Source organism: Opisthocomus hoazin, chromosome 3, assembly GCF_030867145.1.
Source record: "Opisthocomus hoazin isolate bOpiHoa1 chromosome 3, bOpiHoa1.hap1, whole genome shotgun sequence".
NCBI classification, from domain to species: Eukaryota; Metazoa; Chordata; class Aves; order Opisthocomiformes; family Opisthocomidae; genus Opisthocomus; species Opisthocomus hoazin.
In genome coordinates this window covers 171,857-188,382 of record NC_134416.1, presented here as the reverse complement: position 1 = coordinate 188,382, position 16,526 = coordinate 171,857, and the positions used below count along the sequence as shown (strand labels likewise).

At 43.6% G+C, this 16,526-nt stretch overlaps 2 protein-coding genes across 2 annotated transcripts in view; one reads left to right on the top strand and one right to left on the bottom strand.

Annotated features, from left to right (window-relative positions):
- The window catches only part of LOC104327981 (biogenesis of lysosome-related organelles complex 1 subunit 2), a 34,661-nt gene extending 26,393 nt beyond the window's left edge, over positions 1 to 8,268 (top strand). Inside the window, exon 6 of the transcript XR_012763358.1 lies at positions 2,303 to 8,268. The gene's annotated coding sequence lies outside the window, so the exon portion shown is untranslated. The remainder of the gene's footprint in view (positions 1 to 2,302) is intronic.
- Positions 6,012 to 15,120, bottom strand: LOC104327980 (cytochrome P450 2H1). The gene is made up of 9 exons (XM_075415345.1): positions 14,883 to 15,120; positions 13,288 to 13,450; positions 11,496 to 11,645; positions 9,575 to 9,735; positions 9,016 to 9,192; positions 8,438 to 8,579; positions 7,961 to 8,148; positions 7,345 to 7,486; positions 6,012 to 6,855 (listed from the first exon to the last, which is right to left on the bottom strand). Exons 1-9 carry the CDS (start codon positions 15,060 to 15,062, stop codon positions 6,674 to 6,676), a joined length of 1,485 nt encoding a protein of 494 aa, XP_075271460.1. The 5' UTR covers positions 15,063 to 15,120; the 3' UTR covers positions 6,012 to 6,673.
- Positions 15,121 to 16,526: the final 1,406 nt, after the last annotated feature.

Below are 16,526 nucleotides of genomic sequence, written 5' to 3'. Positions count from 1 at the left end.
TGGTGGACAAGAGGATCTAGCCAGCCAGATCTAAAATCTTTGTGCCTTGAGACTGGCATTTGAATAACAGTCTGAAAAATAGCCTGCTTGATGATCTCTGATGCTGGGAAGTGGTACCACAATCTGAAAGTCCTGTTTCTCCAGTGTTTCATGCATCTGTGGATTATACAAGAGCTCGATGTGATTCAGCCAGACTCGCCAGTGTTTTTGATAGTACCATCCTGTCTCTTTGTCATTGTGGAGGAGAATCACAGATGTTTGGCTGCTGATGTAAAAGCTTGAGGGTGCTGCTCGGAGCTCCTCCGTTCCCTGGAAGAAAGCGGATTTTCATTATAGCATATAGTACTTGCATGTGGCTGGGAGCTTAGTCCCTGATCCACTGATAAATCCCCTCCCTAGCACCTACCCATCTCTATGACCAGACAAGTTACTGATTCATATTGGATCAAATGGTTCTGGCTAGGTGGATGTCATCTAGAGCTGACCAGCACTGAAATGCTTATCAGGGCAGGTTTTTCTGGGATTGAAGCAACACCACTGATCTTCCAGCCTAGTGATCTCTGATTCGCTGGTCTTTCAAGCATGGTGGTGCTAGAGGCATGGAGTGGATCCTGGCACACAAAGGGATTGTTTTCCCCTGCAGGGCTACAGCTGGTCCTGCACTCTGGCTAGGTGCAGAGGCCAAGATGAAGGGGTGACAGAGTTGTATCCCAAGAATTACAAAGTAGAGCTGGCCATCTGCTGTCTAGAGAGTTGTGATCATCTGCATGTGGTAAGAATAATATCAAGCCTAAGTGCCAGTGACTTGTCCCATCACGTGGCAGCAAGCCAATTCAATTCTGCTGATGGCAGATAGCCTGCAGATCAAGCGTTGAACATAGAAAGGAACATGGCCCAGACATGCTCCATGCTTTAATGGCAGCGTGCTGTCAGTGTAGTTACAGGTCCACTCCCTTGTTGGATGTGGACCATATGCTCAGATCCTCAGTGGAAACAGACCACAGATCCAAGCTGGGTGCAGAGTGTTTGGGCAGAAAGGGTTGCATTCAACGATAGGCTAGTGTTAGCTAAGCAAGAACACGTTTTCAGGGGCGCAAGGGCTAGAGTTTTTTCTCTGCTCAGCAGAGAACTGGAAATTAAGTAGATTGTGACTGTACAAGACACCACTCTGGAGTACACACATACTAGCTGTAAGCCTTAATCAGCACTTCTCAGGTCTCTGAAGACATGTCTGAAAGCAGAGCATGCTGTCAGAGTCATGACTAAAATTGGAATTCTGCCCTCTAAGACAGCATCCATGTAGCTGTTGTTAACTGGTTTTGCTCCTCAACCCTCAAGGCCAAGGGGATTGAATGACAGTGGACAGGTAAGTATGGTCACAGGAAAGTAAACCATTGTACCTTGTTCCCTCTGTACTTGCCTTACTTGGAGAGTGCTCAGTCTGCATGGAGCATCCTGGCCTGTCCCGACCCACTTCTTCATAGTCAGAGGCTCGGTGTATGGCTGGAACAGGTTGCCCAGAGAGGTAGTGGAGGCCCCATCCCTGGAAACATTCAAGACCAGGTTGGACAGGGCTCTGAGCAACCTGATCTAGTTAGCGGTGTCCCTGCTTGCTGCGGGGGGGTTGGACTAGATGACCTCTAGGGGTCCCTTCCAACCCAAAACTTTCTATGATTCTATGATTCTAAATCTTGTTCCTGTTGAAAAGATGCTTTTCTACACATAGAAAATGCAATCCTATTTTAATACTATAAAAATGAAAACCTCCAGGAACTCTGAGGATGGAAGTCCATCTAGCCATGCATTGCCAGCAAGCAGTTGGTGTTTTCAGGTAAGAAAGCTAAGAAATGGCAAATTCCTTCACAAACTCGAGTATCCCACCTCCAGGAAGCAGAAATGGGAAGAAGAGCTTGTCTCACAAGTAGCTCTTTACTGGGAGGAGATTTTAGAGACTGACTACCTGGCTGGCTGGACGATGGAGTGACAGTGGCATCCCAGTTAGGCCAAGAGCTGGCAGCCGTTTTCTTGGTTTTGTCTCTGAGTAACCATTCACTTCTCCATCTAAGGGCCCTCTGTGTGGCTGGTACAATCCAAACCATGGCAAGGATGGCAGGTCCTTGGGTAGTAGCACCACAGAAGAGACGTAGCTAGGTGTGCGTGAACAGCATTGTAGTGGAGAAATGTATAGTCCGAAAGTAGAGGCACAACCTGGTTGCTGCTCAAACCTTTCACCTGCAGAGTCCATGAGGAGTTCTAGAAAGAGGTACAAGGGGAGACTAAATCTCTCTCTCCTTTTCTGCAGCCTTTCCTGATGGAAAGTTAAGCGAGTGCTTGAAGGGAGAACACAGAAGAGAACAGAGGAAAAGGAGGGCTGACAGATGAAGTCAAGGGGCAAAGTATCTGATCAAAGCGGTCCATGCAACTGCTTTGGAGCTGAAGCACTTCTTGAGGACTTGGACTGCAGCTGCAAACCAGGGGGTGAAAATCAGCCTAGCAAAGACAAAACCAGAAGAGTTCCGTTCCAGTGGAGGATGTTTTCCTTGGCACCTTGAGATAGTTCTGCCCATCTGCTCTAACAGGTTATTCTGGAGTCATCCAGTTTTCAGAGCAGTACTCTGCGGAGATGTCCAGAGTCTTCAGAATGGGCTCTTAAATCACTAGTAGAAACTGCAACATGTCCAACAGCTGAAAAACAACTCTTCTGCGATGGAGCATACTTTTTAACCAGGAATTCTGTGTTCAATAGAAGTGTTAAAAGATATCCAAGGAGATGTTAATCACAAGTGTATATAATGGCCTGAAGATAAATACATTGTTGTATTTGCAGCATCCCACCAGAGGACAAAATAGAAGCAATAGTAACAGGCAGAAGACAAGTGTGCTATGAAAGTATGACAGGGTTTGTTAATGCAAGGTTTGTTAATGATTAATGTTTGTCCCTGCTTTCTGATATTACACTAGAACAAGGCTGACCTTAAAAAAGCTCACAGAGACTTAAAACAGATCATCCAAGTTTGTTGGCAGCAAGTGATTTTTTTCTAATCATTTTTGTAACCGAGAGGAGAGGAAAGCAGCTATTGATTACATTTTCACTGTTGTTTTTACTGTAGGCTTCATAAAGTGAGGCTTCCAGGGCACAGCTTCAGCCCTTCCTGATCCCACATCCCCGTTCCACATTGCAGTGGAACGTCTGGGAGCCACAGTAGTTTTCTTGCTGGTTTGCTTTGTCTGCCTCCTTGTCTGTTCAGCATGGAGGAAGATGTCTGAAACAAGGAAGCTGCCTCCTGGGCCATTTCCTTTGCCTCTGATAGGAAACATGCTGCAACTGAAGAATAACTTGCCTGAGGCAAGTAAGTGTAACTTAAAAGCTGTGTTCTTTTTCAGTAAATTGTTTCAGCTTGGTAAGAAGTATGGTCCTATGTTCACAGTATGTTTGGGCTCAGTACGTGCAGTGGTGTTGAATGGACCTTATGTTGTGAAATAAGCTCTGATTGATTGACAAAGGTGTACAGTTCACTGGAAAAGGATTTATGTAACTCTCACAAAAGTTCTCCAGAGGGACAGGTACATTCCTGTGAGATTCTCCCTAAGCAGAGAAGTCAGAAGTAGGAAGAGCTAGTGTTTCTTTTAGCATAGGAGCAAAGCCTGGCAGAGTCTGGAGAGACTTTTGGCTCACTGGCATTAAAGGGTCCTAGTCTCTTGCTGTTGTTGATGATAGCTGTTGCACCTTATAAGGTCTGGGTTATGACCTGGAGAGCAGGTGGCTGCGGTGGCATCCTCAGATAGCTTTTCACACTAGCAAATGGGTATGTCATCCCAGTGGGACAAGTATATCCTAAGATGGCCGGGACTGCTTTTCACTGGGGGCCATTGCCCTCCCTCACTCTCTGGCTCATCTCCAAAGAGTTGAACTAGGAAGACAAGAAGTTCAGGCAAGCTGCCATAAAGAAACCAAGTGCCTCTCTGACATGATAGCAAGTTAAACAATTTTACTTAAAGGCACTGCATAGGGAGTAGTTAAAGAGAGCGGTGCCATACAGATATGATACAGGAAATCCAGGCAATAAAATAGTATGAACTATTTCAATTTGAAGTATAATATAAAATGAAAATAAGAATAAATGTGAGAAGAGTGAATAGCTGTTCAAATTCAAAGGTAAAGTTTGCTTTGAAAGATGCTAAAAGGCAATAACCTGGGAATTATGGCAAGAAATCTTTTCTACCTTACTTAAGTAGAGAGGCCAAATTTCATCTGAAGGGCAGAAGCCAATGGAAAGACCAGTTCATTTTTACCTTGTGAAGTTTCTTACAGCTAATGTTGCCTGGACTGTACAAGCTAAAGCCTTGGTGAAGCTTAGCTGCCTGTGCTGGTTACTTAGGCTTCTAACCTACAGCATGTACAATCATTTTCTTCTGTCTCTAGTGGTTATCATATGCTGTTTCCTATAAAAAAGTCCTCATTTTAGCCTATGAACAGAGTTCAGATTAGCCTGTATGTAGCTCAGAGCTTGGTATTTCTTGTAGTGTGAGCACAGGACAGGAGGGTCTCAGGGTCATCGTTTCCAGGGAATGAATCCACTTGTGCAGGGTTTGGGGGTTTTTCGTTTACATTTCCTCATAGGCCTCATGATAGTCATATATAGTTTAGCATGCTACTGTATGGAGTTATCAGGGGAGCACTGGCTTCCCAAGAGGTCAAAAAGCATCTTTGAAATTATAACTGGGAGAATTACTCAGAACCTTGATAGCTGTGAATAAGAACACAGTTTTCGTAACTTTTAAATGCCGCTTCTGCGTGGGAATTCACAAAAGTCTCAGCATCCTTCCTTGCAGGCTTCAAGGGGTGTGTAACGTGTATGTGCACGTGAGGCTTTGGTACGCACTCTGCCCACAAGTTTTTCCTCCTCAACAAAACAATTTAAAGATATTTGAATTGAGTTTACCTGGCTCCTCCAAACTGTTTGTATTCACTTTTGATCACTCCATCTCCCTTCAGTCACATCTGTCCTTAATGTCCAGAGGTATGATTAATCTATGTATGTAGTGTTAATTTATAATAGTAGCTCAGGAAAGCGCTCAAGTACATCTGTTTGTTTCATGGATTGCTTCACTGAGTTCCTCACTTGGGACACTTTTAGTGGGTTTGAGAACTTGGCAGTTCTGTTCTCCATTAGTGCTTGCCCAGCTAACTGCTGCTTCTGTAGCTGCTTCCCAGCTTCTTAAAAAAGTCTTAGAAACTTGAGCTCACACAGGTGTTTATGTTCTATGAGAGGTATTTGGGAGCTAATAGCAATTCGTTCTTTCATTCATACTTCTGTGATTCTGTGACATATATGTCTTTTGCCTTTGCAATGCCATGGTACCAACTCGTGGTATATCAAGCTTAATATTTTGAAAGGAAAGACGTTTTGGCTGTTTCATGTAAACAGTTTGTATCATAGTGATAATATTACAGTTGCTGTCTTTTTCAACATAGCACAGATTCAGCTCTCTGTCTTCACTGTAATCACCATAAATCATACCTTGCAAGGAGTGTGATCAAGTTAGGAAATGCCAGTCCTACATCTGTACATGTATGCATGGCAACTCATGTAAACTCCTTTTATCTTCTTTTTGTCTGATTGTAACATTGCTGTAGAGATCTTTACACATTTCTTAAAATAATTGGGAGGATGCAAACTGCCATTCATCTAGTAAATGGGTGGCACTGGGAGGATCCCAATATTATTTCACTTGTCCTCGTTAGCCACAATAGACAGCTCTGTAACCACAGCTGGGGTTCTGGTAGGTCTTGTAGGGTCAGTCCAGCCTTCTCCCACATTGTTACTGAGAATGGAAGTTTTATAAGTCATTGGCCAGCTCAGTCTTCAAGCCATAATAGATTTCATATAAATGAGTGAAGTGAAACAGTCAGATATGCACAAGACTTGGAAGACATTTGGGAGTATAAGCTTTATGGAGGCAGGTTTTTCACTAAAAGATGTTCTTCTGGGATCTCAGAAAAACAACAGTTCAGAGCACTACTTCTTTATTTTGCTACATAAATTGTAATTTCACAAACCTTCATTATAATCACACAGGAGAGGACCCATCTGCCCAGACATACATAGACTCTATCCCCATCGCAGGAGACAACACATATTGAGGCAAGAATACAGTAGATGATCATCTTCTAACAGAAAAAAAACCCACTGATTTATGCTTCCAATTACAAATACGTCACAAACAAATTGAAAACAGAAGAGGAGAGAGGTACCTCAAGCAGAGTCTGTGGAAACCCTGGAGTACAAGCTTCTGTTCCTGCAGTGCTGAGAGGGTCAAGTGATAGGACAGCAGCAGCAGGGCTCTCAGAGCACTAGTCTACACACCCTGACATATCAGGATGTCAGAAGCTAGATGGAAACCTGGGCTAGGTAAGGTACGTGCAGAGGAAAGCCTGTATGATTTTGCACAGGGAGCTGTCTCCTTCCCTGTGCAATTGCCTACTCCGTCTCTGTTTAGAGCTGGCTGTGCTGATTATAAAAGCATCATACAATTTTCTTTTCTAAGCATGTTTCTCTCCATAAAGTATCTAGCAAATGATCTGAGTGTTTCAGTCTCAACAGATTGGGAAATGACTGTCATTCAGCCAGAACTTTCATGAGTTTAGGAGCTGAGAACTGTCTTTATTTGGCTAACGTGGAAGAAAACAGACCTCATAAGGTCGGGACCGATTTGCTAGAGTGCTGACTAATGGGGAAATGTCAATGTCCTTGCGATCCACAACAGGTTTCAATGTGAACTTCTGCAGGATGGCTGTTAAAAATATGAATATCTCCATCCGGGCCAGACCTTCTCCTGCACAGATGCGTTTTCCTGCAAGCAAAAAATAATCAAAGGTGATGTGACAGTAGATTATTTTTCTGGTAACTTATTTTAACCACTGTTCCATGAAAGTTCAGGCATCTCAGAATAGACAGGCAGCGCCGCAGCATTTTGGGGAAGCAAAGGAATTAGACTAGGGGCTAAGTGTTTAGAACAAAGAGAGTGCTCAGTGGGCAAAGGCAATTTTAAGGCTTTGGTTTCTCATGTTCTGCTACTGTTTGATGGTAAGTTTGGAGAGAGAGAAGTTGCATGGCTGAATCCCACTTCATACATCTCTTGCAGAATGCATTGGAAGAGCTTTTGTGATTGCTAAAAAAGGAAGCCAGCTGAAACTCTGGTGCAGAGTTTAGAGCTGCCTGGAAGTGACTCTAGCAGATCACCAGACATCACTGTACAGACCATGGCGATGGAGCCACTAGAATCTTCAAAGAGGTTCTAGGAGAAGACAGTCTTAAGATCTGAAACAGAAAGGGCTCATACCTGCAGAAAATGGCATGAAGTAGTCACTCTTTTTAAAGGTACCATTTGCATTCAGGAAATGTCCTGGGTCAAATTTTTCTGGATTTGGAAATTCCTTGCTGTCATGTAGGACAGAAGTCAGCATAGGGAATATCATAGTGTCCTGAATAAACAAGGAGAGGAGAAGAAAGTTGAAAACAGAGACGTGCCAAAGTGGCCTAGACAAGTTTACAGAGCTGAATTGAAGGGTAGTCAAAGTTTAACCAGTTTAAAATGAGCATTTAATGAATAAAAATGTCTGCCATTGGTATGGCAAAGATCTTTTCTAATGAATTTTAATGGAGAATCTGATTAGAGTATTTAATATTGCTTCCAAATGAATTAGAACTTTAATTGCTTACTTTCATGTGAAAAAAATAGAAAGCTCTATGTTCCTCTTCCCATAGAGGATGAAAAGTCTTTTTTTTTTTTTTTTTTCCAAATACAAGGGGTTGGACTCAATAACTCTCAAGAGTCTCTTTCCAAATGCAGTTATTCCAATTTTGTATCACTTTTCAGCATGTTTGAAAACAAAATGAATGGAACACAACATTGCTTTCAAGAAATTATGACCTTTCTCAGACACAGTGGAACAGACCTTGGGGATAAAATAATTTCTGAACTTGGTGTCTTTGATCACAGAATGTGGGACATTAAGTGGAAGGAAATCAATGAATCTCTGGATTTCATGGACCACAGCATCTGTGTAGGGCATCTGGCTCCGATCTGCCATGCAGGGGCTTCGGTCTCGGCCAATCACACAGTCAATCTCCTTTTGAATTTTCTCTGTTAGGAAATAAGTAAGTGTTGAATGGACAAGTCCCCCATCTGTTTGCTTAAACCTCTCCCCATAGTTACAGCAAAACTTGTTTTTAGCACACCAGGAATAAATGAACATATGTAGTACTAATGTCTCTTTCCTGTGAATAGAACTAAGACTGATACACATCTCCATACTGCATATACATTTCCTTAGTCAGGGGACAATTGTCATGTATGGTACTGACAAGAATTGTCCAAATTGATCCCATGACCTATTAAAAAGTTCTCAATTATTTATTTCCTTTTCTGTTACCTGCTATCTCTGGGTATTTTTGGAGAATCAGAAGTCCACGTCTGAGTGTGATGCTGGTTGTCCCTGTTCCCGCAAGGAATAAGTCGAGCGTGGTTCTGCTCAGGGTCTCAACGGTGAATTCTGAGTGACCATTCCTTTTCTCCTGGAGGAAGATTTGGTAGAACATTTTGAATGACAAAGCTAAGCAGCTTGTTTAAAAAGGAAGATCCTGTAGCCATAATGTGTGTTTTTAGACACATCTGATGTCCTTTCAAAAATACGACACTCAATCTCCGGAACACCAGAATTTATGGTACTTTTACGAAATAATATTATGAACCTTGTTTTATATGGGAGGAGCATTGAATTATATTAGTCAGATTGGTCTTCAGCTTTCCTAACTTTGGCTATTGCTGTTAATTCTGTGTTTAAAGATCCTTGATAAGAAGATAGAGAGAGTAGAATGAAGCTGATGTGCCAAGAAAAGCAAGTTCTCCTCTGTATTTGCAAAAGCCCAGTGCCCTGCCACAACTGAAAAGAAGCTGGGATTCAAACAGTGGTTTTCTTGTAATTCAATAAATCTCTCACTCTTACATTACCTGTTCCATTTTGTTTAGAAAAGCATCAATAAAGTCTTGAGGACAAGTGGGATCCAGAGCTGCCTGGTGTTCTGCTATGATTTCTAAAGTAAATTGCTCAACTTTTTCAATATTTTTTATCATTTGTTGATGAGGCCCAGGTAAATAGTCCATGATAGTTGGGAAGAAACTGTATAGCTGTAAAAATAAAATGTTGGAAAAGCATGTTCTGATTAATGTGAATATAATAAAGTGTTCCCCCACTGTAACTGTGAAAATGGGGCAATTAAATTGGTTTAGAACAGTAGGTCTTTATTATTCAACTGGATTTTAATGCCTTTTACTTTATAGTTTCACTGTATTCAGGGATAGACTTCACTTAAGCAACTTTTGCAATGATATCTTTCTTTGGACATGGATTGGCAATTCTATAAGGTAAGAAAAAAGCACAGGAATTTGTTATTTACTACGTTTTTGGCTTTAAAAGAAGAAAATCCACCCCAATTAAAAATTTATCTGAAATATTAATAAAATATTATAAAAAACCCCAAATTGATTAATTAAATGAAACTGTACACACCTGTGTTTGTATGGCATTCTGGAGCCTGCTGTTTTCATCTAGCAGCTCAATTAAATTTAGAAATTTCTTGTCCTCGTAGTCAAACCGATCTCCGAAGACGATGGAGCAGATGATGTTGGAAACAGCATGGACTAGGAAATTGCCAGGGTCGACAGGTCGCTCTGCAACAAAAAAAAACCTGGTATCTTGCTTTTAGTATTTCAGTCATCATCCCGTCCTTTGATGCTACAGGGAAGTTTTGTGTCCACTTGAGACCCAGAGTTTTGCAGTCCTTTGAAAGGATGGTGAAGTGCTTGTCCAATTTATACTTCTCTACTCGAAGTGAACTAATTTCCCTGTTTGAATGGTTTAAGTATCTCTTTCGTCCTGTTGTCAACAGAACACTGGTCTGAATGGCTTGGTTCCTCTTCAGCTGACACATACCTGTCTGTCTTATAGACTATTTATTAGAAATGGCCTAAAGATTCCCACCAAAACCCAATGGAACTGTAAGGATGTTGCCTCAAGCCATGTCTTTAGGTTATTGCACCCTGTTTATGAACTCTGTTAGTGTAACCTCAGTTGTATAACCCTCTCCTAGGGGTTCAGATGGCTGTGACTGAAGTCTAGTTTTGATAGCACAGCTGCACAAACTTCTAAGAAGAGAACAATAGTGCAAGAAAAAGCAGAAAAGAAAGATATAATTGCAGATGGTGATAGGATGCATCTCAGGGTTTCCAGAAGAGAAACAACAACAAGAAAGGGTATAAAATCCTAAAGGAAAACAAAGAGTCAGAAAATGGCAACTTGGCAGCATTGAGGATCAGCCTGTTTCAAGGAGGAATGGCACCAACCCTTCTCTGCCTGACTGATGACTCCCTGGCCAGCAAAGACTTGGCAGGTGTCTCATCAGAGGTGGTGAGTGTATTAATGCTAAGTCTAGTAGATAACTAGTCCTAGCTATGTATTATTTGCTCTTAATGAGGAAATAACTGTTTTATACTTTTCAGTTGTATGTATCTTGCTTGCAAAGCCTTTTAGTGCACAGTAAAAATGCCATAACAGATGACCCAGACAGAGGCTTACAGTAGAGCGTAGGAAATACAATATTACTGTGCTAATGAAGGGATAAAAGCAATGCAGGTGAGAGTGTTTTCTCTGATTTGTAGCAGGACTGTTTATCTGTGAAGTCAGCCTGAATTTTCTAGTGGCTCTTGAGAAAATGTGCTGCTTCAGCATCTTTTTTCTTCCCTGCAGAATAAGCACACATTGAAGGCTGGCTGTGGAACGGCAACCTGTGGTCCAAGCTGGTGCTGTGCCACTGTCTGGGTGGGTACTTAGGGATAATTTTGGTTTATATACTACCATAAAATGCATTGATAGGTTGAAACCAAACCTTACGCCTTTCCCTCAAAAGCAGCTTATAGTCCCTGTTGCCTTTGCACCCCCTCACCAATACGGGGAGGTGTTGTCTAGTGTTCAGATGGACTAGACTCAAACCCAAATATCTGTATATGAGTTCTCTGGTCACCCACTTCTTCAAGATCTGTTTACTTAGAGCTGCAGGAGATAAGGCGAGGAAGTGTGTACTGCTTGGTTACCTGGCAGTGCCCAGCCCTGTCTCTATGGCTGAATTCCACCAAACCTTTGGCTTTGGGGCCAAGCCGTTCCCTTTGCCACTTCCTGTCTTGTTCCTCAAGCAGAACAGTTTAAAGGATGCTTTCCAACACCAATCTCATACATTTATCCATCCATATCATCACAGTGCTTTTGACTGGCCTGCTCCCAGCTGTGATAACATTGACTGTTGCAGCAGGGAGTTAGAAACAACAGCGACATGCCCACTTCTTGGATCATAGATTTGGTGAAGCAGCCCTACACCTCTTGTTGTCTCATTGCAGATACGCAGGGTGTCCCAGGAGGCACAAAGTCCATGTCCTACCATGTGTGTTCCTGATCCTGTCCACCAGAAAATTAGCTTCCTCCTGGATTCGCTCCTCTATGCTCTTCTTCCCCATCCCAAAATCACGCAGGGTTGTGAGCGCAAATCGTCGGAGCTGCTTCCAGGTTTCCCCATTGCTGGTCACAATGCCTAACGCAGGAAGGAAAAATAGACCTCCGTGAGGAAACAGATTTTTTTTTCTTCCTCCTTAATGGGAGCTACATAACCCCCATTTTTAAAAAGGGTAAAAAGGAAGACCCAGGGGACTACAGGCCAGTCAGTCTCCCCTCTCTTCCCAGCAAGGTCATGGAGCAGATCCTCCTGGAAACTATGCTAAGGCACATGGAAAATGAGGGTGATTGGTGACAGCCAACATGGCTTCACTAAGGGCAAACTGTGCCTGATAAATTTAGTGGCCTTCTATGACGGGCTTACTGCTTTGGTGGATAAGGGAAGAGCAACTGATGTCATCTACCTGGGCTTGAGCAAAGCATTTAATGCTGTCCCACATGACGTCCTTGTCTGTAAATTGGAGAGACGTGAATTTGATGGATGGACCACTCAGTGGATAAGGAATTGGCTGGATGGTTGCACTCAAAGAGTGGCAGTCAACAGCGCAATGTCCAAATGGAGACCAGTGACAAGTGGCATTCCTCAGGGGCCGGTGCTGTCTAACATCGTTATCGATGACATGGACAGTGGAATTTAGTGCACCCTCAGCAAGTTTGCCGATGACACCAAGCTGTGTGGTGCAGTCAACATGCTGGAGGGAAGGGGTGCCATCCAGAGGGACCTTGACAGGCTTGAGAGGTGAGCCCGCATGAACTTCATGAAGTTCAGCAAGGCCAGATGCAAGGTCCTGCAGATGGGCCAGGGCAATCCCAAGCACAAATATAGGCTGGGCAGAGAATGGATTGTGAGCAGCCCTGAGGAGAATGACTTGGGAGTGCTGGTTGACAAGAAGCTCAGCATGGCCCAGCAATGTGCACTTGCAGCCCAGAAGGCCAATCGTATCCTGGACTGTATCAAAAGAAGCGTGGCCAGCAGGTTGAGGGACGTGATTCTACCCCTCTGCTCTGGTGAGACCCCGTGTGGAGTCCTGCGTCCACCTCTGAAGCCTTCAGCACAGGAAAGACATCGGCCTGTTGGAGCGGGTCCAGAGAAGGGCCACAAAAATGATCAGAGGGATGGAACACCTCTCCTAGGAGGAAAGGCTGAGAGAGGTGGGGCTATTCAGCCTGGAGAAGAGAAGCCTCCGGGGAGACCTTATAGCAGTCTTCCAGTACCTGAAAGGGCCTACAAGAAAGCTGGAGAGGGACTTTTTACAAGGGCAGGTAGTGATAGGACAAGGCTTTAAACTGAAAGATGATAGATTAGATGTGAAACAAATTCTTTACTATGAGGGTGGTGAGGCACTGGCACAGGCTGCCCAGAGAAGTTGTGGATGCCTCCTCCCTGGAAGTGTTCAGGGCCAGGCTGGATGGGGCTTTGAGCAGCCTGGTCTAGTGGAAGGTGTCCTCACCCATGGCAGGGCGGTTGGAACTAGATGCTCTTTAAGGTCCCTTCTACCCAAACCATTTTATGATTCTGTAAGCTGCCCTGGGACCTTTAACGGTTCTCCAGGCATCCAGTTTACTTAAGGGCTCAAGTAACAAGTTGGGCTTTCAGTCTTTTATTGCTAATTTGTATGCATGAAAGTAGCATATGGAATCCACCACTCCCTCCTCCGCTACCCTCCCAGCTGTGTTTCTGAAAGCATCAGCTTTGTATGCTGACGTTGCAAGGGACGTACCTGTGCCTCGCAAGAGTTTTTTAAGCAGTGGTAGATTGCCTCTTCCGCTGAAGTCATCTGCCTGATCAATCAGAGCTTCTTTCACAACATCATAGCCATACAGCACTACAACCTTTTGTGGGCCTAAATATATTGTGAAGACAGGACCATACTTCTTGCTGAGCTGTAGGAAAGAGGAACACAAAGAACAACACATCTGAATGTTCATCATGTGAAAAGAAGCTTGTAGTGAAAGGATCTGAGGGGTGATGTGCCATTGTCCCAGCATCGCTGAGATGGGGCATTGGTTAGCAGCAGTGCAGAGATCTTTCAGCTGTGAAGTACAGCCAGGGGAAGAGGGAATTGTACAAGAAATAGGGGGATGAATGGAAATGGTGAGTTGTCAAGTCCAAATCCGAGAAAATAGTTCTTCATATGACAAAACAGTCTGGTATGCCTTTCTATAGGGCACAGTGGATAACAGTTTAACAGGCTCAAAAAGCAATTATATACATTTGTGTAAGCCTGTGCCTAAAGGGTTTTTGAGCACAAACATACCACAGTTGTCTCTAAAATCTTGTGGGACACAAATTTCTGGAAATTGGGTGAGTGTATCAGCAGAGAGTCACTGAATCCTTGCGCTAATCGTGAACTCTTTCCTAGGCGTCTGGTTTTGGCTACAGTTGCAGAAGGATTCTTGGTCCAACCTGGAACACTTCTTCTCAAGCTCACTTTGTAAAAGCAAGCTAGATATAGTCCCATTTTTTTTTTATGGTGGGAAACTGAATCACCTAGTACTCTGAAACAAAGCAAGATGCCCGAGGGTGCTCATGATTTTCAATATTCAGAAGCACAAAGGTGAAAAGGAGCTCGTATGGGTATGTGTGCATCTGACAATACACACGGTGGTGTCAGCCATCACCACAATTTTGCTCTGAAGAACCCAGAGACACCCCCCCCCTTCCCATCCATCTGCCACCCTCCCCTCGCAATCCCCTAAGGACCAGACACTCCATCTGAACTCCCTCGACTCATCCCCATCCAGGCCTTGCAATGCACAGGTTTTGTTTGACAGATGCATGACATCAGCCAAGGGAGGGACACAGACAGCGCAGTTCACCTCCAAACTTTTATGCTTCAACCTCTTCACTCGCTACTTCCACTCCCAGGAAAGCCTGCCTATCTGCTGGGGAGCAGAGGCAGCAAAATGGATCAGGATCCTCCCCAGAAAAGGGCCAGGTCATATTGCCAAAGTGGTGAGGAGTTGGGTACAGGAGGAGTACAGTGAATATGTCAATAGCATCAGTACCTTGATAGCAAATCGACTTCAAATTGCAGTAGTGACACGAGGTCAGCGCAGGACTCATCACTAGTATGCTTATTGCAAATATATAGACTTAGGCTTGCAATATATAGACTTGGACTGAGATTTAGATATATAGATTATTGCAGTATATACACTTCAGAAGCAGGTATTTCTGGGAAACCTTTCGTTTCTGTTTGAGTCTGACATTTGATCAATGGAAATTAAGCTCGTGAATTAAGCTGAAAGAGTCTGGAGTGGACTTTGGCTTATATGCAATGGAGACAACATAGGAAAGGAGACAGTCTCTCACCTTCTTCAAGCTTTCAGGCAAGTTCCACGGGTTCAGCTGGAGTATGTTTCCAACAATGGGGAGTGTGATGGGACCAGGAGGCTGCTTCCCTTTTTGTGATATGCTTCTCCATGTGGCAAAGAGAAGAAGGCATGAGATACAGACCAGCAAGAAAATAGTGGGCATTCCCAAGAGATCCATGGTGGTCTGAGGAAGAGAAGTCAAGTGTCAGAAGAGCCTGATGTTGGACCTGTAAATCAATGCTTATTTATATGCTGTGATGCCAAAGCACATGGGGGAAATTAGCCAGTAGTGTCTCCCTGTTCCTGCTGAGAAATGAGATTATTGATTAATCTGCACTAGGGATGAACTCCTTGTTTGCATACTGACTTTTTACCTCTTCAGCTTGTGTTCTTTTGAGTAATCATTTATGTGGGACTAAAGAAATCATGTTCTAGTTCTGTCTAACAAACTCAAAATGCAGAAATATTTAGAGCCTAGCTGCTATGTATATGCTTAAACTCTTGCTGTTTGCCCTCATGCATAGGTTGACATCTGCCAGCCACTCTAGTATCTGAGCACAGTGGAAGGAGGTGTTTGAGTTGAAAAAGGACATCACTCCACGTTCTTCCTAAGCATTTCACCTCCATTTCTGGAATGAAATGATGCAATTTTACCCAGGTCGCACATGCAGATTTTGAGTTCATCAGTCATTTGCAATACATAGCAAATTGCTTGTTTAGTCTCCAAAAGGGCAAGGAAGTTAAGCGGATAACAGCCTTCCTGTGACCTGTACTGTGACTCCAACAGTAAATCACTATCTTGCTGCTATAACCCGTGATCTTTGAATAAAGCCAAGATGCTTAGCTCTAGACTATGGTCAGTATTAAGAACGAACAGACCCTTCCTCATGCCAGGCAGATAAAACTCAGGAAATGGGAAGTCTGTCCCAGTGCTACACGTGGTAAAGAGCAGCACAGGAGTGAACGCTGCCAAATTGCAAAGAGGATGGATGAGCTTAGTAGGGCTCCTGGGATTGCTGCTCCCAGCTGGCTGTATGGGCAGTGGAGCTCCTCCTGAACCAACTGCAGAACCACCATAGACTACAGGTCATCTGAAAGGTCCATGCCCTGGGAGATAAAGAAGAGGCAACTTTATCAGATGTCCCCAACAGCGACATCATCATCACAGAGCAGAGTGCCCACCCTGCCTTTCCAAAGGCTGAGCCAGGAATCTGCAGTACGAAGAGGACCTGAACATAGACCTGCTGAAACTCGGGCTAGGCCCTTAACTAGAGATATTCAGCAACTTTAAAAAGTTAATAGTTTATATGTGCTGAAAACAGTGCATATCATAAAGAAAAATGATGATGATGGAAAAATACCCCAACTGACAATATAAATTCCAGCTGCCTGGTGACACAGGGAAAAGGAGAATTTGCAGGGTCGAGGTGGAGTTTCTGTGATGTCTTTTCCACTCACTGCGGTGGAAACCAGCCATGAAAAGCTCTGGCAGTAAATGGTGAACTGACACAGCTTGACCTTTCATGACCTGCATCCCATGAGGAACAAGAACTTGCATGACCTCTCAACCAGTACCTGAGCAGCAGATGAACGGACAGTGCTTTCCTGGCAGGACATAAGCAGCAATGGCTTGGAAGGTTAC

What these genes read in the sequence shown, in the direction of transcription:
- LOC104327980 (XM_075415345.1), bottom strand. Translation starts at nt 15,062, where the DNA reads ATGGATCTCTTGGGAATGCCCACTATTTTCTTGCTGGTCTGTATCTCA. An exon ending in AAAACTCTTGCGAGGCACAG is followed by an intron (nt 11,646 to 13,287) that starts GTACGTCCCTTG and finishes TTCCTGCGTTAG; the next exon opens with GCATTGTGACCAGCAATGGG. An exon ending in CAGGATCAGGAACACACATG is followed by an intron (nt 9,736 to 11,495) that starts GTAGGACATGGA and finishes TTTTTGTTGCAG; the next exon opens with AGCGACCTGTCGACCCTGGC.